The sequence below is a fragment of the Rhinopithecus bieti genome, unplaced genomic scaffold (genome assembly GCF_001698545.2).
Source record: "Rhinopithecus bieti isolate Rb0 unplaced genomic scaffold, ASM169854v2 scaffold_759, whole genome shotgun sequence".
Classification (NCBI taxonomy): Eukaryota; Metazoa; Chordata; class Mammalia; order Primates; family Cercopithecidae; genus Rhinopithecus; species Rhinopithecus bieti.
Window position 1 is genome coordinate 1,200,175 of NW_016803631.1, and position 22,676 is coordinate 1,222,850.

General features: G+C 34.8%; 1 protein-coding gene across 1 annotated transcript in view; it reads right to left on the minus strand.

Annotated features, from left to right (window-relative positions):
- The window catches only part of STXBP5L (syntaxin binding protein 5L), a 461,665-nt gene that overhangs the window by 280,482 nt on the left and 158,507 nt on the right, over window positions 1–22,676 (minus strand). Inside the window, 2 exon segments of the mRNA XM_017891231.1 lie at window positions 7,617–7,680; window positions 15,437–15,571. Of these exon segments, the coding sequence (XP_017746720.1) occupies window positions 7,617–7,680; window positions 15,437–15,571 (199 nt within the window).

Consider the following 22,676-nt stretch of genomic DNA (forward strand, 5'->3'; position numbering starts at 1 on the left):
AATGATCACAGATGCTTCTATAATTACTATATGTACTTATTATAGCATTTCAGGATTCTTTTTCAGGGACAACTAGCTCCTTTTTTAATCAATAGATTCTGAATCTGCAAACTGACTTATATTTGAAAACCTGATGAGATACTGTGATTTTCCATTTTGATGGTGATTGTCAAAAATTAAACTGCTCTTAATTTTTTTCTGATCACGCAAGGCAAACAACATCCCAGTCAACTTTCCACCTTATTTTGCTCCTAGAAACGTCATGATATATTAGCCATTACCATAGATAGACTCCTGCATTGTCACTCCAGCCTTGCTGCTTATTATGGTAATTAAGCCCATATTGCCAGATGGTTAAATTTTGCAACCTGGCCTCTACAATCCATGAATATTATGGAACCTGGCTCTCTTCCATCAACTCCTGCTGTCAACAAGGGCCTTAAAAAGGACAGCTACTACAAAGCCTCTCAAATATGTTAATATTTGCCTTTCTAGGGCATTTCTTATTAGGTTAAGTGAAGACAGTCTCCTCAGAAGCCTCCAAGGGAACACAGTCAAAAGGTGAGTTGCCAGAACAAACATAATACATTCATTTTAACATTATCATCCCCCTGATACCTTCTTTAATACTATACCAAAAGACTCTGACATTTCTACTTTATTTACTATATGCCTTTTTTTTTAGTCTAGGCTTCAAGGGGCCATCCCAGCAAATTACTACTAGGACCATATCCAAGTGTCCCTGCCAAAGCACTAAATCCAAAATCATAAGTAAGTGCCCCCATAAAAATAAACTCTCCTCTATGCAGCCCCAAGTTCAAGTCCTTAAAAACCACTCTAAACACATTTCATTGGTGAATGACCATATTAGTCATATCCTCAATTCCTTTGGTAGGTATTCTAATTCTTTCAAGTATAGTTTATTTATTCCTGGAGGAAGATTTATGCTTCTGTATTAGGCTGTGCTGAGATCTGAGATCTGATTCTGGTTGTTTGCCTGGATGTAATGATATTGGAGGTGGTCTTGTGGGGGAAAACATCATCATACAAGGAAATTATTTTAGGTGAAGTCATTACACAGTCACCCAGAAAAGGGAAACTGCTCTCCTCCAGAAATGGTGAAAGAGATACTTCTGCTGACCAGAAGGGTTTGAGGAAATTGGGGGTTGCTGGGGTTTGCAATATTCTCAGGCTTATCTACACAAATTTCTCCATTCCAGGTTAATGGTTGAATAGTGCCCTCAAAAATTCAAGTGCACCCAGAACCTCAGAATGTGACTTTATTTGGAAATAAAATCTTCACAGATATAATTAGTTAAGGATTTCAAGAAGAAATCATTCTGGATTTAGGGTAGGCCCTAAATCCCATCCTAGGCCCACCCTAACTCCAATGACTGCTGTTGTTATAAAAAGAGGAGAAGACATAGAGAAGACCATGTGAAAATGGAAAATGAAGGCAGAGATTGGTGTTATACTGCCACAAGTCAAGGAACATCAGGAGCCACCTAAGCTGGAAAAGGCAAGGAAGAGTTCTCCCCTAGAGTCTTCAGAGGGAGCATGGCCTGACTGATACCTTAGTTTTAGACTTCTGCTTGTTGGAACTAGGAAAAAATAAGCTTATTTATTTTAAGTCACCCACTTTGTGGTAATATGTTATTGCAGCCATAGGAAACTAATATACAAAGGTCATACTCTTTCCTTATCAGGGCTCTGACTTTAACAAATGCGACCTATCAAAGTTAGGTATTTGGTCTCCTTATAAGCAGCTCCTGGGCCTATTTTTAGCACAGTCTTCCCTAGAGCTACATAAGGTAAGAGTTCCTTTAAATCTACCTTAGAGGACTTCTAGGATTTGGTCAGTAATTAAGTGTTCTGAGATGATGCAGGAAGAATAAAGGACTCCCAAAGACACCCACACTCTCATCCTTGAAATCTGTCAATATGTTCCTTACATAACAACAACAACAAAAAAGACTTTATAAAAGTGAAGAACGTTTCCCGGTTGTAGTGAGAAAGAGACACAACTGTGGAAGAGATACTATGTTGTTGGATCTGAAGATAGACAAAGGGGCTACAAGCCAAGGAATGTATGCAGCCTCTGAAAAAGGCAAGAAATCAGATTATCTTCTAGAATTACTAAAAAGGAATGCAACCCTGCTGATACTTTTATTTTTGTCCAGTGAGACCTGTGTTGAACTTCTGGCCTACAGAACTGAAAGATAATGAATTGTTTTGTTTTTAAGCTATTGAATTTATGATAATTTCTTTTGACAATGGGAAACTAATACAAGTGCCCTCCAAGGAAGTTATTTTATTTCATCATCATTATGTAATTATCATTACCCCATATCAATTAAACACCATGACTCCTTGATCTCCCTTTGTCTTATCTTTCTAGCAGAGAAAGATTAGTCCCTACTCACAGAAGAACATTTTTAAAGTAACTGTGGTGTCACTGCATGGAAGAGTTTAATTCACTTCACCTGGCACCTTCAACAGGTTTGCTGATTTTAGACAGGAGACAACCTAACTTCAAAAGTCCAATACTGAGGGTTTACAAACTAGAACAGGAGTCAGCAAACATTTTATGTAAAGGCCAGATAGTGAACATTTTAGGCTTTGCGGGCCCAACTGCTCAGCTTTACTCTTATAGCAAGAAAGCAGCCACCGACATATGTTAATGAATGAGCATGGCTGTGTTCAATAAAACATTTTGAGAAAACAGGCAGCATGCCAGATTTGGTTCATGGCTGTAGTTTCCAGTCCCTTATCTAGAATAATTGTAGTAACTGTTATCTTAACAAGGATTGTGTACAAAAAAGCCTGAGGCAGGGTTTAGTCCTAGTATTAAGGGAGGAGTGCAATCTCAGGGTTGTAATAATAAAAGAAAGATGATTCATTATCACACTAATCACTATTTCATGGGGAGAAGTGGAAGAGACATCACTGGTCATTTAACAGGTGTATCATTACCCCATATCAATTAAATCTTGCATGGTCTTGCAAGAAATCTCCAAAAGTTTATGTGAGAAAACTATGACTCAAATTAGCCAAATAATAAGGAGGAAGAGAGGAAGAATTTATTACTTGTCTCTTGTCTAACATTGGTCAAGATTTTCTCCATGGAGGTTAACATCCCCTCTCTTCAGAATTGTATCATTTGACCTCTTTGGCATGTGTTAGGGAAGCCAGATTGAATGCCTTATGTTGTAGCACATCTTCTGAATCCAGAATTAACGAAAGTAGCCAGAGACCTGGGAATAGCTCGTCAACTTCAGGAAGCAATCCTGCATGAAGTCAATTAATTCTGCCAAACCTGAGGTGAAGCAAGCAGCCCTTGTTTGGGAGACAAGAGAAGCTGAGAGAATTCAAGCAGATTCACTCAATACTGTATCAAATCAATACAGGCATCTCTCAGCTCAAGAGTACCCTTTTGTATTCGATAGACCAATGTACAGTTTCTTGATAAATGATATATTGGGGGAAAGATGGCCTATTTTCTGATTCTATGATATTATCTTGATTTTTTTTTTTTTTTTTAGATGGAGTCTTGCTCTGTTGCTCTGGCTGGAATGCAGTGGCACAATCTCGGCTCACTACAACCTCTGCTTCCTGGGTTCAAGCAATCTCCTGCCTCAGCTTCCCGAGTACCTGGGACTACAGGCGCATGTCACCATGCCCGGCTAATTTTTTGTGTGTTTTTGGTAGAGACAGGGTTTCACCATGTTGGTCAGGATGGTCTTGAACTCCTGACCTCAGGTGATCCACCCACCTTGGCCTCCCAAAGTGCTGGGATTACAAGTGTGAGCCACAGCGCCCAACCATATTATCTTGATTTTGTAGGAATCTTAACTTTAGCAGTTTGTTCCTTCTTGAACTTCACCAATCAGCTTCCAAGGGAAGCTTTCCCCTTCCAAGTTGAATTTATCCCAGAAATACAAATATGTTTAAAGTCAGAAAATCTATTAACATAATTCAACAAATTAACAAATTAAGAAATAATAATCTTGATACGTGTAGAAAGCATTCAATCAAATTTGACACCATTCATAATTTTAAACTCTTAGAATATTGGAAATAGGTGGAATGTTTTTAACTTCATAAAAGCAATCAAAGATCTGCAACAACCATTTTACTTAATGCTGAAATCGTGGAGGCATTTCTTTTGAAGCTGGAAACAAAAGACAGTTCCCACTAAAACCATTTTTACTCAACACTGCACTGGGGTCCTAGTCAACAAAACAAAAAAGATATGTATACCCATAAGTATTGGAAAGGAAGAAAATTTGTCTATATTTACTGTTTTTATACATAGAATATTCCAGAGAATCTAAGGACAGCTATTAAAAACAAAACATTCAATGATGCAGCTGAATACAAAATATTAAAAAATCAACAATATTTCATAATCTAAAGATAATCAATTATGAAACTTATTTTAAGAAGATTAAGTCACAAGTCACAAGAGCAGTAAACTCTATAAGGTACTTACTATCTAATTAAGCTAGCAGAAGATATAAAAGACTTCTACAAAAAAAACTTATAGTTACATAGCAAAACAAATGAAAGCCAAAGTAAACACATCATATTTATAAACGGAACACCCATATCTTAAACATGTAAATTTTCTCTAAGTTATACATTCAAATTTCAAACAAAATCCCAGTTGAGACTCACACTGAGGTTGATAAGCTGATTCCAAAATTCATATACTAGAATAATGAGTCAGAAATAGCCAAGATAATTTAGAAAAAGAAAAGAGACCAGCTTACCAGATATCAAGACATTTTGTAAGTTATTATAGTTAATAAAGTATGTCATTAGTACAATAGTAGATAAATAATTCAGCAAAAGGGAAAGCCCAGAAGACCCACCCAAATATGGGAACTTGATATATGACTGAGATATATAAATCAATGGAAAATAGATTGACTATACAATAAATGAATTATTTACATGTGCAAATAAAACTCTACTATATCAAACCATCATAATATAAATTACATGAAGATGAAAATCTAACTGTGAAATGCAAGATCTTAAAACCAATAGAAAAAATAAAATTGTATTTTCTCTCTGAAGGGAAATATTTACTGAATAAGAAACGAAAAGCAAGAATCACATGAAAAGAATGATAAAACTGAATATATTAAAATAAAAAAAGACTTCTGTGACAAAAGATTATTGATGAAAAAACTGATATACAAGAAGTAAAGTGATTTATTCAAGATTATATGCTAATAAATACTAGAGCCACAACTCAAACCTATGGTTTTCTGATGCCAATATTCATTTATTTTGCAGTCCTTTTAATTTGTAATTAAACAATTGCCACATTATATTCTTTCATAAAAATTTGAATAACACAAAGAAAATAAGAATATCTTTGACCATTTTCCCCAATTCCAATCTCTAGTCTCCTCCCAGATTTGTCTATATTCTTTCAGGCTTTTTCTTCTTAGGCATTTGAATATATAAGTACAAATATAAAGGCAATGTTCAAGTGGTTTTATACCTTACTGGTCTGCAACTTTTCTTTTTAAAAAAGTGTCTTAAAGAACTTTCCATATCAACACAGCATTCCACAGTATGAATATATCAGCATTCATTTATTTAATATTCTATTAAGAGACATTTAGACTATTTTAATAGTTTGCACCATTAGTCACATAAACAGTATAGATAGCAGAATGATATTTTCTAGGTCATAATAAATTCTAAAAATGAATATATGTTTTAAATGTTGATAATGCTTAATTGGTCATCCTGGTATATATACATATATTTAGATGGCTATTTCCCAGTGCTTTTCCATTCTCTGATATTTTAAATTAATATTTTAGTGTTTAACATTTTGTCAGTCTGATGTTGACAAATTGTATATTGTATTTCCCTAATTACTAGTGAGGCTTTTTCCTCCTCACTGCCAAATCCTTCTCTCTAGAAGAGGCAACAACATCAACTCTTAAAATCATGTTTTTTGGTAGACTTATTTTCATGTCTGAATATGTTTATATTGCTATTTTCTGATTTAGTCATTACATATTATATACTGATTTCTTACTACAAGATGAGGATTTCATACAAGTTCTTTATATATTTTACATGTTCATTATTTGTGACATGTAGGAAATATTACCTCCCACTTTGTTGCCTCTTATTATGATAGTCTTGTTATAGTATATGCCCTAAAGTTTTTAGATTTTGCCCAAGAGTGCCCCTACTCCACAGTAACTAACAAGCCTATCCTACAAGTGTCTTTGAATACTTTCTGAGTTGTGATTTTAATGCTTATTAAACATTGGTTCTTTATGTATATATGAGGCAGAGGTCTTACTATTCTTTTCAAAGTGAAGAACCAATTGTCCAACACAATTTATTCAATAGTTAATTATGTCCTCAGATATCTTCTTTAAAATATATAACATTTTCCCAAATATCTGAACCATTTGGGGATGTATCTATTTAGATACATTGGTCTTCTTATGTACCCCTGTACCAATATAACACTGTATTTTTTTTCAAAAATGTCTTGGCTATTTGTATACATTTTCTTTTCTTAATAAATTTTAAAATCACCTTTTGAATTCTTAAAACATAAACTCTGATGGCACCTAATTGGAATTACATGTACTTGTGGATCAATTTGAAGGGATCCAGTGTTATTCCATAGGTGGGTGGACTTGCCTTTCAGGTTTGATTTTGATAGGCTAATTCAGCTTCTATTCTTTAAAATAAAGAACTAAACCTATATACTAATTTATTAATATTAATTAATTAATATTAAAATATCTAATTTTCATGTTTTCTACTGTTTCATCACCATCAAAGGCAAATTATGAAATAATCAAAATGAATAAGAATTACTTCTGTAACCTGATAACATTTTATATATTAGTACATGTTAATGAAATCAAGATTGGCTAATTTATGTTATTTAATATTGGTCATTTTTCATTACCAAACTGAGTAACAAAGGCAAATTTTATTCACATTATTAAATTCAAGCATAGAGTATTTGAAAATTAAAGTTGTTCTACATGTTATCGTCCTCANAGAACTAAACCTATATACTAATTTATTAATATTAATTAATTAATATTAAAATATCTAATTTTCATGTTTTCTACTGTTTCATCACCATCAAAGGCAAATTATGAAATAATCAAAATGAATAAGAATTACTTCTGTAACCTGATAACATTTTATATATTAGTACATGTTAATGAAATCAAGATTGGCTAATTTATGTTATTTAATATTGGTCATTTTCATTACCAAACTGAGTAACAAAGGCAAATTTTATTCACATTATTAAATTCAAGCATAGAGTATTTGAAAATTAAAGTTGTTCTACATGTTATCGTCCTCAAAATGCCGGAATTAAATACCGATTTTATCTCTCAGTAAAGCTAAAGACTTAATTTCGGACCATCAGTAGCATGAATCATTCATTCATTCATTCATTTACTCATTCGTTGAGTCAACACATTTTCATTTTAAATAATATAAAATGCTATCAACTGGTCTAGATATTAGATAAAATAATAGTAAGAAACACCTTTTTTCAAGAATGAGGAAAATAAAAGTAATAATAAAGATATCATAATACTCACTTTCCCTTCATCTCTTGGGCTATCACTTAAATGTACAACTGGACCTGGATGAGTCTTGGTGGATCTGTCAAATCAATTCAAAACAGTAATTAAAAACCAAACATTAAAATACCTTACCACTAGAGACTGAAACAAAGAAATTAAGATTACACTGGAATAAAATCCCAGCATTCTAGGGTTAAGCTCAGATTCACTTAAGTTTTTGATTTACTTCACCAATACTAACTGCATTTCTATTTACTAACTGCAAACTACTTATTTATGTTTTTTTAAAAATCAGGTTAAAACACAAAGAGCCATATAATAATGGGGTTATTTATTATTTGAAATGTTTGTTGTCAGATAAGCGCCTCTGAATTTTTTTAATTGAATTTTTCTTTACATAGATAAAAGAATATACAGCTACAAAGATAAGTATAAACCTGTGTCAATTAAATTGCAAAGTACATACCTGACTTAAGATTTGCTTTTACATGAAATCTCCTCTGATTATTTTCCCCTGAAGTACAATGGCACCTTTGATTTAAAAATAAATCTACTCTAGTGATAACCCTCTTACAGAAAAAAGACAAATTGGAGTGAAACCTAGTTCATTGGTTATACCACACTTATCAGGTTATTTAGTATAATAAATTACAGATAATTATGAGTCTAACAGAATATTGTTAAAAGACCTGGGCGCTCTATCAATCTGACTTTAAATTTATTCTACTCTCATATCTGGCATGTTTCTTTTATAATTCCTAGTTTAACTTACATCACTTTGAAAATGACTATGTCATGATTAAATATGATATGACCTGATATAACAAGGGTTTTATTATTGCTCCACTTTCCACAGCTTTTCTCCATGATCTAACAGTGCCAAATTACTCTTATTATGATTGTATTAACATAGTTTCAGTTTCTTTCTTAAGCACACATGAAAATGATCAAAGATTCTATACAAAACAATGAAGATTTAAATTTTAGAAACTATTTGGAATCACAGAAAAGTGAAAAATTAATTCTAGGACCTCCTGATACTGACTCCTCAGAGTGACAAAGGGGAATAAACACAGATTCATTGGATATTGATGAATTTTGTCAGTGGATTCATCCTAAATATTTTCATCTAAAAGTGGAAATATTGGCACTGACCTTACTGAATAATTGTGCAGATTAGAAGATACATATAACATCTAATACTATGGCAAAACATAGTATGCATTCAATAAATAGTATGTATTATGAATGATGTGATAATTGGAAATCAGAGTTACTATTTGCATTTTAGAATATATGCAGGAAGAAAAGAAATTAAACAGGGCTTCATAAAAGTTTACAGAGCTTTCTTTAATTCTTTCCACATTTATATGTAACATATCATTTATACATAAATGCAGTGTTCTATAAAGATATAAATTCCTCTGATAAGAGTTAATGTCTTTAAATTATCCTCCAGGAACTCATAATTGCCAACAAACCATAACCTCTCTGTCTCTTGGTTTGACTGCACTAACACTTACCAAAGTGTACTCTATGATAAGGTAGCATTCCATATTTTAAAAGTTTGGGAAACCCTGAATTAAACAAAATTAAATATTTTTTTCCCTACAGAATTTCTTAGAGCCTGTACTATGCAAATGAATATTGTAAATCTTCGGTACTTTACAAAATTATTAGTCCACTGAATTCTTTTTCATTGATCATATTAATGAAATCACAGAAATTTGTTTTGGGAAACACTACTTGGATCACATGCAACACTCTTGTGTTTAGATCCTGAAACTATAAAATATTCTAGTTCTGAAAATAATCTAACATTAAGCTTCTGTTATTTGTAGTTACTTTTCAGACTCTAGAAGAAACGTTATTTATTATCTTAAACAAACGTAGAATACATCAAAATGAAGAGGAAAAGCATTCACATTATTTCACTGCATAGAGGTAATGCCTATTAACATTTTGGGATATTTCTTCTGGCTTGTTCCCTAACATTAAACTTCCAAAACCCACAAAGCACTCCTGGCAAAACTTATGGTCATGAGAAACTGACCTAAAAATAAAAAAGCATCTGTGGACTCTGGATTCTGAAAATTACAAAAAAATTACTTTAGATAGAATTATCAATGAATTATTGTCATGTACTAGCCACCTAAAAAAATGTGCAGTAATTCTTCTAGGTATCCCTATTTAGTTATCTTTCTCCCATTCACTAAAGTAACCTTCTTGATATTAGTTTCCATTATGGACTAGGATTGTTTCACCAAAAGTCCAAATTTTATCTTCATTCTACCAATTTTTAAATATTAGAAAATTATAATTCAGAGCATATTTAAATACTCTGATGGCCAAAACAAATCTATGAGTCATAATTAGTTCAATGGCTATTAGTTTGCTAACTTTTCTCTACATACTCTTCATGCACAATTTCATCTTTTCATCCGGTTTTAACAACCCTGTAAATCCTATCTCTCATTACCTTCAGATCCATATATCCTGCCTCTTACCATTCTTTTATACCAACTCCACTTAAAAGTCTTATAAACACACACAATTCAATGGACCTAAAATTGAATGTCCTTGTCCCTGGTATTTTACTCATCTTACTGAAACTCACCCCTTGGATCTCAGTGTAGATCTAGCATTCTTCACAGATACCACTTTGAGATCCCATGTCTATATTATAATAGATGTCCTTCTTATGAAATTGCCATATTATATTACCAATATATTATAATTGCCTTTTTATTTAACTTTGCCTTCATTAAACTGGAAGTCCCAGCAGGTTAGAAATAATGTCTTCTCTGTTCATAGTTGTTTCTAGTATCTATCATATAATAGAGCTCAATAAACATGCTTGAATGATGCTTGAACGATGTTAAACATGAGTCTTTTACTTTCATGATTTGACTATAAATTTCACGCTCAAATCTTAATCATATGTGGAAAAAAGCTTACATTTTTAAAAAAATGTTAGGGTTGCCCTACAGAAATAGCTGTTTCTATGCTATCACCTGGAATATATTTTCCCATATAAATATTTTTTAATGGTAGTTTAGTTCTATACTGCTATTTTATAAGGTATTCTTCAAATATCACTGTTTAAATGAAAAATTTGTCCCAGGTTCCAAATTACCAATATATACATTTTGGAAACACAACTATTCATACTCTTGGGAACTGCCTCTAATTATAATTAGAATAATTCATTAAAATTGAAACAAGCTGAAAATAAACATTAAATGAAAATATTTCAATAAGGACTTAAAATAGAAACAATCTCATTTTTTAAAGATAATTCTTACATTTGTCTTACTTAGAAAATATATTATTAAAATTCATGGACTAAAATTATATGTATTAAATGAGTCTTCTTAATTAAATGCATATTTTATTACTGTCCCATACACTTGACACATATTAACAGGAAATTACATACATTTTCTAATGTATCACTAGAGGTAGACAGCAATGAAAAGACAGTTCTGAGAGATTGGAAATTGGCATTTAAAATGTTATCTGTCACAGTGGAATTAGAATTCTATGGAACATATTTTTGGAAATCTGGTCTAAATAAACCAAGAGACATTCAGGAAGTGATGGCATGTGGTTTACTAATAATTGCTCAGAGGTATTTCAAGAACATTTTCAGAGGCATGTACAATTCTATAAAACACGTTTATATATAAAATAGTAGATGCTATTCTTATGCTGAATCGTGTATATTATGAAAAATAAAAATGCCTTATTTCAGCTCTTTAATTTCTCCTGATTTTAGCCTCCCTTATAATATACATTTTAAAAACTCTTCAATTAGTCTTGAAATTGTATAGACTATATAAATAGATAAAAATAAAGTATAAGTCACTAGTTCAGGTAGTAATCTGAACCATGAAAAGGATTTGTTATGTAAAGGAATATAAGAACAGCACTGCAAGAGTGGTGAAATGTTTGATTTCCTTAGGACAATAAATTATTCTCCATTACTTTAGCAGCATTCAACCTGAACATAAATGATGCATCTATATATTTTCACTAATATTGAATTTGTATAAAAGTTCTGTAACTGAATCTTCTCTTGTTCATCTAAGCCTGTGTATTTTTATCAATATCCTGAAACAATATTATGTAAAAGCTATTAAATTCAGCCCTTTTATTGCTTTTACAGGACTAGGATTACAGGGGAAAAGGACCCTCCCAAATATCTAATAAAGTAACTTTGGGGGGAAACATAATTGTTTATAGGACTAACGATTTTAGAAATATTCACACAGAACAATAAAACGAGCAAATAGACCAGTCTCAGCCCAAATCTCCTTAAGCTGATAAGAAAACTTCAGCAAAGTTCAAGATACAAAATTAATGTCAAAAATCACAAGCATTCTTATACACCAGTAACAGACAAACAGAGAGCCAAGTCAGGAATGAACTTCCATTCACAACTGCTTCAAAGATAATAAAATTACCTAGGAATCCAACTTACAAGGGTGTAAAGGACCTCTTCAAGGAGGAACTACATAACCACTACTCAGTGAAATAAAAGAGGACACTAACAAATGGAAGAACATACCATGTCATGATAGGAAGAATCAATATTGTGAAAGCCCATACTGCCCAAGGTAATTTATAGACCAATGCCATCCCCATCAACTACCATGAGTTTCTTCACAGAATTGGAAAAAACTGATTTTAAAGTTCATATGGAAACAAAAAAAGAGCCCGCATTGCCAAGACAATCCTAAGTCAAAAAGAACAAAGCTGGAGTCATCACACTACCTGACTTCAAACTATACTACAAGGCTACAGTACCAAAAAACATGGCCATGGTATGGTTACCAAAATAGAATATAGACCAATGGAACAGAACAGAGGTCCTCAGAAATAATACCACACATCTACGCCATCGAATCTTTGATAAACTTGAGAAAAACAAGAAATGGGGAAAGGAATTCCCTATTAATAAATGGTCCTGGGAAAATTGGCTAGCCATGTAAGTAAAAGCTAAAAACTGGATCCTTTCCTTACTCCTTATATGAAAAAAAAAAAATTAATTCAAGATGGATTAGAGACTAAATGTTAGACCTAATACCCATAAAACCCTAAGAAGAAAACCTAAGGTAGTACCAATTCAGGACATAGCATGGCCCAAGGATTCATGTCTAAAACACCAAAAAGCACGGCAAGCAAAAGCCAAAATTGACAAATGGGATCTCATTAAACTAAAGAGCTTGTGCACAGCAAAAAGAACTACCATCAGAGTGAAACAGGCAACCTACAGAATGGGAAGAAAATTTTTGCAATCTACTCATCTGACAAAGGGCTGATATCCAGAACCTAACAAGAACTCAAACAAATTTTACAAGAAAAAACACAACCCCATCAAAAAGGGGCAAAGGATATGAACAGACATTTCTCAAAAAGGACATTCCATACAGCCAACAGTACACATGAAAAAATGCTCATCGTCACTCGCCATCAGAGAAATGCAAATAAAACCACAATGATACTCACCCACACCAGTTAGAATGGCAATCATTAAAAAGTCAGGAAACAACAGGTGCTGGAGAGGTATGTGGAGAAATAGGAACACTTTTACCACGTTGGTGGGATTGTAAACTAGTTCAACCATTATGGAAAACAGTATGGCAATTCCTTCAAGGATCTAGAACTAGATGTACCATATGACCCAGCCATCCCACTACTGGGCATATACCCAAAGGATTTATAAAATCAATGCTGCTATAAAGACACATGCACACGTAATGTTTATGCAGCACTATTCACAATAGCAAAGACTTGGAATCAACCCAAATGTCCATCAGTGACAGACTGGATTAAGAAAATGTGGCACATATACACCATGGAATATATGCAGCCTAAAAAGGGATGAGTTGGTCCTTTTGTAGGACATGGATTGCAGCTGGAAACCATCATTCTCAAGCAAACTATCGCAAGAACAGAAAACCAGACACCAGCATGTCTCACTCAAGGTGGGAAATGAACATGAGATCACTGGACTCGGAAGGGAACATCAACATACGGGGCTATCACAGGGAGGGGAAGGGGGGAGGGATTGCAATTGGGAAGTTATACCTGATGTAAAATGACGATGTTGAATGGGTGCTGACGAGTTGATGGGTGCCAGCACACCAACATGGCAACAAGTATACATATGTAACAAACCTGCACGTTATGTACATTTTTTAATACTTTTTTAAAGTATATATTTTAAAAAAGCTCAAACCAATTATCTTGAAAACCTAAGTGAAAGTTGTAAGTCAACAGTAATGTGTAGGTAACAATTTATCATACTAATGCTTCAATAATGTCATCAATCATTTAGTATCTACTTTGGAAAGCACAGAAATAAGCCAAGTATGAAGAACAAGAAAAGAACAATTAAAAAAAAAGTCCTGCTCTGGAGCAGTTCCTAATCTAATGAGGGAGAAAGAATTATCATTAATAAAAGACCCATTCAGACATAATACAAAAGGAGTATGATGACAAGAGTATAACTAGTAACAACCTTCCTTATGAAGCAATATACATGTATATGGAAACATTAAGACTAGGTAAAAGATTTATTTCCAGAATCAAGTTTCACAAAAATAGGGTGCTTTAATCAGAATTTTGCAGAAAAATTTTGTAACTTAAAGACTATATATGAGGCAGAAAATGAGCCAGCTTCAAGTCAAACATCTTATCAAGGACCTAATATGTACAGAGCATAAACATGTATTAAATAAAAGTTGTTTTTCTGATTAATAATTTTAGTAGAAGAATTGTTTATGTATATACTACAAATAGATGGTGATATAGTTTGGATATTTGTCCCTGTCCAAAGCTCATGTTGAATTGTAATCCCTAATGCTGAAGGTGGGGCCTAGTGGGAGGTACTTTGATCATGGGAAGTGGATTTCTCTTGAATGGTTTACCACCATTCCCTTAGGGCTCTTCTTGTAATAGTGAGTTCTTGCCATAGTAAGTGAGTTCTTGCAGTAGTGAATGAATTCTTGTGAGATCTTGTTATTTAAAATTGTGTAGCACCTCCCCCCAACTCCTCCTGTTGCTCCTGCTTTCACTATGTGACATGCCTGCTCCTAACTTCTGCCATGATTGTAAGCTTCCTGAGGCCATGCTGGAAGCTAAGCAGATGCCAGCACCATGCTTCCTGTAAAGCCTGTAGAACCATAAGCCAATTGAACCTCTTTTCTATATAAATTATCCTGTCTCAGGGATTCTTTATAGCAATGCAAAGTGGTCTAATACAGATGGCTTGAAATTCCACAGTTTGATATTTGGAGAATTTCACATTTTACATGTACAGAAACTTAAATATCAGTGCCAAAGCCAAAGTGGTAATTGGTATCAATCATATACCCAAAAAAACTATACATAACATAACCTAAAAGATATTTGAGCCCAGAACAATATTGTAATGAGGCAAGTAAAGAATAAGCTACAAGCATTAAAATCATATGCAGTGATCATGATTATTTTTACATAACACAATTCATTCTCACTGAAAGTGGCTATATTAAGCTTGATTATAGTGAAGTGAGATTTCCATGTATAACTTGCAGAGTAAGCCTTACTATTTTGTCATCAAATTTTTAGACATAAACCTTAATTATTTATGGTATTTGGAAAGCCTAAAATATTGTAATATGTATTTTAAAATCTTTTATGGCTTTAAGTTATTTTACTGAACTTTTCACTCAAATTCATTATAAATTAGTAATAGATGTATATCAATTAACTATAATTTGACCTATATGTTACATAACTATATGTAGTACTTAAGCCAATAAAGTGATATCCAAGTTCAAACTTACAGTTCAATTGCCTTGTTCCACATGATAACGTATCCAGAAAGAATGAAAGATTCAATATTTACAATATGTGTATTTCCTCTTTCTGTTCCAACATAAAGCCATTTACTCTGGAAAGGTAGATGACAGTAAGTAATTCTGAAAGAGAGAAAATCGTAATTAAAATATCTAAATTTTTTATTTGGTCAGCATTATATTTTCCTTACATGTATCATGTAGTGATAGCAATATAAATAATAAAATGTACTATATACTCAATGTAGTTATTCATTGAGAGTACAGGATAAATAACAATATTACAGCATTAAAAACAATAATGATAATAAGCACTATTAATAAGTGCCTATATGGGCATTAATATACATTGTTTCTAATTCTGAAAACAGCAAGACAGATATGTATTTCTGTTACACAAAAATGAAACTGTGGCTGAATTTTTTTGTTCATTTGCCTACGACTTACAGCTAATAAGCGGCAAAACCGGGATTGATATCCTTTCCTGTTTGGTTACAAAATTAACATCTTTCTACTAAACTACATGGTTTTCTATTTTTAAGATCATATTTGCTTCAAATACATGAATTTCATATTATCATATTTCATAAATTTAATATTTGCTTCAAATACATAAAGATCATATTTGCTTCAAATACATAAATTTTAGAGTTCACAGAGAAGTGGCAGCTATGTCTACATGAGATGATAAATTATTCAGTTTTTATTCAGATGTTTGACATCTAAGCAGTAAAAAGAAAACTTATAAAGTCAGAGATTCACTGTACTCTTCCCTTAGTTTTACTGTTCTGTTCTCATCTTCACAGTGGGCTTTCTGACTAGCTCTAGGACCTGTTCCATAGCCAGAGCAACCATGACTCCTACACAGGAAATATGGGAATTTACCAGAGTCCTCTATTCACAACATTATCACTCCTTCTAGTTTGGCCTAATCATGCTTTTTAGTTACTCTACAAAAAAGAAGGAGGATAAGTTCATAGTTATCTCTTGTCAGACAGACCAATAATTTTTTTTTTTAAAAAGTGAATGACATATTTCCAATACGATATTGTCTTGTACTTCTTCATATAAGAATAAAAAGGCCAGATGCAGTGGCTCATGCCTGTAATCCAAGGACTTTGGGAGGCCAAGGCAGGTGGATCATGAGGGCAAGAGATTGAGACCATCCTATCCAACATGGTGAAAGCCCGTCTCTACTAAAAATACAAAAAATTAGCCAGGTGTGGTGGTGTGCACCTGTAGTCCCAGCTACTCAGGAGGCTGAGGCAGGAGAATCACTTGAACTCGGGAGACAGAGGTTGCAGTGAGTTGAGATTGTGCCACTGCACTCCAGCCTGGCGACAGAGTGAGACTCCATGTCACAAAAAAAAAAAAAAAAAAAAAAAAAAAAAAATAAAAGTGAACATCCAGTGTGTCCAATTTATATTCTCGGTCTGGTTCGGTGAAGTTTTCAACAGCCTGTTTCTTTGAACCAAACTTCATCTATTATTCAAAGTACCCTGCACACTACATTCAAAAAATTAAAAGCCCTGCTATTACACAAGCAATTACTATTGACAATATAATTAATTGACAGTATAATTAATGTGTAGCCTATATGATGTCAGAAAATTTTGATTAAAACCTAAAATCTAGAATTGCTGTTGCCAAGGGATATTTAATAATGTTGCACAGTAAATAACTTGATGGTCATGTTTCAAGGCAATGAAGAATCAATTTTCAGTTCAATCTTAGGTAGAAAGAGGAAACTCACTTTAAAGAGGATTAAGATATTCCTTTCTGAATTACAGGGACAGTGGAAAAAACACTAATCCCATTAAAGAAGACACAAATATAGGGGTTCAAGTAGAAAAAAAGCAAACCTCAATATTACATAGTCACTTCCAGGGTTAAGAAGAAAAGTGTAAGAACTGCAGGTTTCAGTAATGAGACAGAACTAAAACTATTCCTTGAACTAGTAACTACTTTTTTCCTCATCTTTATTAAATATAAACTAGAGGCTTTATATCAGGCAGGTTTCACCTTATATTCAATGTCCAACTGATGGGTAGTGGTTACAACAACTAGATAAACATTCTCAGGTTTTAACTGAACCCCCCCTAAAAAGAGCAATAGGATTACTTAGAATGATTGCCACAGATGAAGGAAAAGATATAATAACGCTTGTGCTGTGTAATTGCTAACTCTATTATATGATTAGCTAACACCTTCATACAACTTAGTTTACTGTATTTAATAATTACACTGTCATTTGTAACTTATTTCTATCACCACTACCTGATAGATGAAGGATTTTTTTCTATTATATGTAAGCCTTGGAAAATAATGTTTTATTTTTTGTTCCTATATCCATATTAACTATCACTAAATAATCAAAGATATCCTTAGCCTTCCATCCATTCATCCATTTACTCAATCTTCAATGAATAACTCTTTATAAAAAAGTATTGTTGGGTGGAGGGACCAAGATGATTGACTGGAAATAGCTGCGGCCAGAGGCTCGCACCCAGAAGAATGAAAACAGCGAGAGAAGAACGAAAACTGCACGTGAATCCTGCACCGGCAACTGAGGTATCCAAGTTCTCTCATTGGGACTGAATAGGCAGTTGGCACAACCCACAGAGAGCCAGGAAAAGCAGAGTGGAACAAAAGGCCCACCTGGGAGCTGCAAGTAACAAGGGGAGCTCCCACTCCCAGCCAAGCAAAGTGGTGAGTGTGCTCCCCTACCCAGAAAACCATGCTTTTTCCATGAATCTGTGCAACCTGCAAATCAGAAGATCCCCTTTGTGAGCCTATGCAACCAGGGCCTTGGGTCCCAAGCACAGAGCTGTGCAGATTCTCAGAGGTCACTCAGCTAGAGACTAAGATTACCAAGTTCCTGAGGGGAGGGGCAGCTGCCATCACTGCAGCTGCCTGCTGCCTAAGATGACTGAGTCCTGGGGGAAGTGGTGGCAGCCATAATTGCAGCTCCAGTCTGCCACTTTTTCCCTGCTGGTGGAAGACTGAGCAGTTTGGACTCAGGAGGAATTCCCCACAGTGTAGCACAGCGGCTGTGGTGGATCATGGCCATACTACCCCTTTAGGCTGGACCCTGACCCATCCCTCCTCACTGGATGGGGCCTCTCTGCAGGAATTTCAGAAACTCCAGCTAGGGATGAACAGACAGAATTCTGGTGTCCCTGGGATGGAGCCCCTTGCAGGAAGGGCAGCCATGGTCTCCATGGGTCAGTGGACTTAGTCTTTACCCCAGTGGCTCTGCAGAACCTGGGAAGTGCAGATGAGTGGGATTCCCCCCACCACAGTACACCCTCTCTGCCAAAGGCCAGCTGGAGTGCTTTGTTAATTATTGATCCCATGCCTCCTGACTGGGTGAGACCCCCCCAATAAGGGTCGCCAGATACCTTATTTAGGACCATTCCTAAGTATAGGAATGAGGTATAAGGTTGGTGCCCCTCTGGGATGGAGCTCCCAGAGAAAGGAGCAGGCAGCCGTCTTTGCTGTTCTGCAGCCTCCACTGGTGACACCTTCAGGTATGGGAGGGACCCAGGCAAATAGGGTCTGGAGTGGACCCCCAACAAACCAGAAGAGAGGCCTGACCATTAAAAGAATAACAAATAGAAAGCAGCAACAACATTAACAAAAATGTCCCCATAAAAACCCCACCCAAAGGTCAGCAGCCTCAAGGTTCAAGGCTAGATAAACTCATAAAGATGAGAAAAAATCAATGAAAAAACACTGAACACTCAAAAAGCAGAGTGCTTCTCCTCCTCCAAATTATTGCAACACCTCTTTGGCAAGGGCACAGAACTGGGCAGAGGCTGAGATGAATGAATTGACAGAAGTAGGCTTCAGAAGGTGGGTAATATTGAACTTCACTGAGCTACAGGAGCATGTTCTAACCCAATGCAAAGAAGTTAACAACCATGATAAAACATCACAGGAGCTGTTAACCAGAATAACCAGTTTAGAGAGGAACATAAATGACCTGATGGACCTGAAAAACACAACATGAGAACTTCACAATGCACCCACAATTATTGATAGCCGAATAGACCAAGCGGAGGAAAGAATTTCAGAGCTTGAAGACCATCGTGGTGAAACAAGACAGGCAGACAAGATTAGAAAAAAAAAAAAAGAATGAAAAGGAATGAACAAAACCTCCAGGACTTATGGGGTTATGTAAAAAGACCAAACTGACTGATTGAAGTACCTGAAAAAGACAGGGAGAACAGGGCCAAGATGGAAAACATACTTCAAGATATCATCCACAAGAACTTCCCTAACCTAGTAGGAGAGGCCCACATTCAAATTCAGGAAATCCAGAGAATCCCAGTAAGATACTCCATAAGAAGATCAACCCCAAGGCACATAATATCAGATTCTGTAAGGTTGAAATGAAAGAAAAAATGTTAAGGGCAGCCAGAGAGAAAGGCCAGTTAACCTACAAAAGGAAGCCCATCAGACTAACAGCAGAAACCCTACAAGCCAAAAAAGATTAGGGGCCAATATTTAACATTCTTAAAGAAAGAATACCCAACTCAGAATTTCATATATAGCCAAACGAAGCTTCATAAGTGAAGGAGAAATAAAATCCTTTTCAGACAAGCAAATGCTGAGAGAATTTGTCACCACCAGGCCCACCTTGCGAGAGCTCCTAAAGGAAGCACTAAATATGAAAACAAACAAGCATTCAAACAAACAAACAAAAAACCATTACCAGCCACTACAAAACCACACTGAAGGACAAAGACCAATGACGCTATAAAGCAACTACATCAACGAGTCTGCAAAATAACCAGTTAGCATCATGATGACAGGATCAAATTCACACATAACAATATAAACCTTAAATGTAAATGAGCTAAATGCCCCAATTAAAAGACACAGAATGGCAAGCTTGTAAAGAGTCAAGACCAATTGGTGTGCTGTATTCAAGCGACCCATCTCACATGCAAGGACACACATAGGCTCAAAATAAAAGGGTGAGGGAAAATCTACCAAGCAAATAAAAAGCAGAAAAAAGCAGGGGTTGCAATCCTAGTTTCTGACAAGACAGACTTTAAACCAACAAAGATGAAAAAAGACAAAGAAGGATATTACATAATGGTAAAAAGTTCAATACAACAAGAAGAGTTAACTATCCTAAATTTCTATGCCTCACTTCAAGAGCAACGAGATTCATAAAACAAGTTCTTAGAAACTTACAAAAAGATTTAGACTCCCACACAATAATAACAGGAGACTTTAATACTTCACTGTCAATATAGATCATTGAGGCGGAAAGTTGACAAGAATCTTCAGGACTCAAACTCACCTCTGGCTTAAGTGGACTTGATATCTACAGAACTCTCCATCCCAAAACAGAATACACATTCTTCTCGGCACCACATGGAACTTACTTTAAAATTGATCATATAATTGGAAGTAGAACACTCCTCAGCAAATGCAAAAGAACTAAAATCATAACAGTCTCTCAGACCACGGAGCAATTAAATTAGAACTCAAGATTAAGAAACAGTCAAACCCACCCAACTAAATGGAAATGCAACAATATGCTCCTGAATGACTCCTGGGTAATGAAATTAAGGCAGAAATCAAGAAGTTCTGTGAAATCAGTGAGAAAAAAGAAACAATACACCAGAATCTCTGGGACACAGAAAACAGTGTTAAGGGGAAATTTATAGAATTAAATGCCCACATCGAAAAGCTAGAAAGATCTCAAATCGACACTATAATATCACAACTAGAGAACCAAGAGCAAACACACCCCCAAAATAGCAGAAGACAAGAAATAACCAAGATCAGAGCAGAACTGAAGGTGATAGAGACATGAAAAACCCTTTAAAAATGTCAGCAAATCCAGGAGTTGGTTTTTTGAAAGAATAGTGAAATGGACCGCTAGCTAGACTAATAAAGAGGGAAGAATCAAATTGATACAATAAAAAATGATAAAGGGGTATCACCACTGACCCCACAGAAATGCAAACAACTATCAGACAATACTATAAACAAATAAATTAGTTTATTTGCATTAATTTATTTGCATACTATGCAAATAAATTTGAAAATCCAGAGGAAATGGATAAATTCCTGAACACATACACTCTCCCAAGACTGAACCAGGAAGAAGTTAAACCCCTGAATAGACAAACAATGAGTTCTGAAACTCAGGCAGTAATAAATAGCCTACAAACCAAAAAAAAAAAAAAAAAAAAAGCCCAGGAGCAGAGAGATTTACCGCTGAATTCTACCAAAGGTACAAAGAGGAGCTGGTACCATTTATTCTCAAACTATTCCAAACAAATTAAAAGGAAGGATTCCTGCATCAATCATTTTGTGAAGGCAGCATCATCCTGATACCAAAGCCTGGCAGAGACACAACTAAAAAAGAAACTTCAGGCCAATATCCTGATGAACATCAATGCAAAAATCCTCAATAAAATACTGGCAAACCAAGTCCAACAGCACATCAAAAAGTTTATCTACCACGATCAAGCTGGCTTCATCCCCAGGATGCAAGGCTGGTAACAACATATTCAGATCAACAAAAGTAATTCATCATGTAAATAGAACTAAAGACAAAAACCACAGGATTATCTTAATAGATGCAGAAAAGTCCTTTGATAAAATTCAACATCTCTTAATGTTAAAAACTCTCAATAAGCTAGGTAGTGATGGAACATAATTCAAAATAATAAGAGACATTTACAACAAACCCACAGCCAATATCATACTGAATGAGCAAAAGCCAGAAGCATTCCCCTTGAAAACCAGCAAAACACAAGGATGCCCTCTCTCACCACTCCTATTCAACATAGTATTGGGGGTTCTAGCCAGGGAAGTCAGGCAAGAGAAAGAAATAAAGGGTATTCAAATAGGAAGAGAGGAAGTCAAACTGTCTCTGTAGATAACATAATCCTACATATAGAAAATCCTATCGCTTCAGCCTAAAAGCTTTTTTTTTTTTTTTTTCTTATACTTTAAGTTCTAGGGTACATGTGCATAACGTGCAGGTTTGTTACATATGTATACTTGTGCCATGTTGGTGTGCTGCACCCATCAACTCGTCAGCACCCTTCAAATCGTCATTTACATCAGGTATAACTCCCAATACAATCCCTTCCCCCTCCCCCCTCCCTGTGATAGGCCCCGGTATGTGATGTTCCCCTTCCCGAGTCCAAGTGATCTCATTGTTCAGTTCCCACCTATGAGTGAGAACATGCGGTGT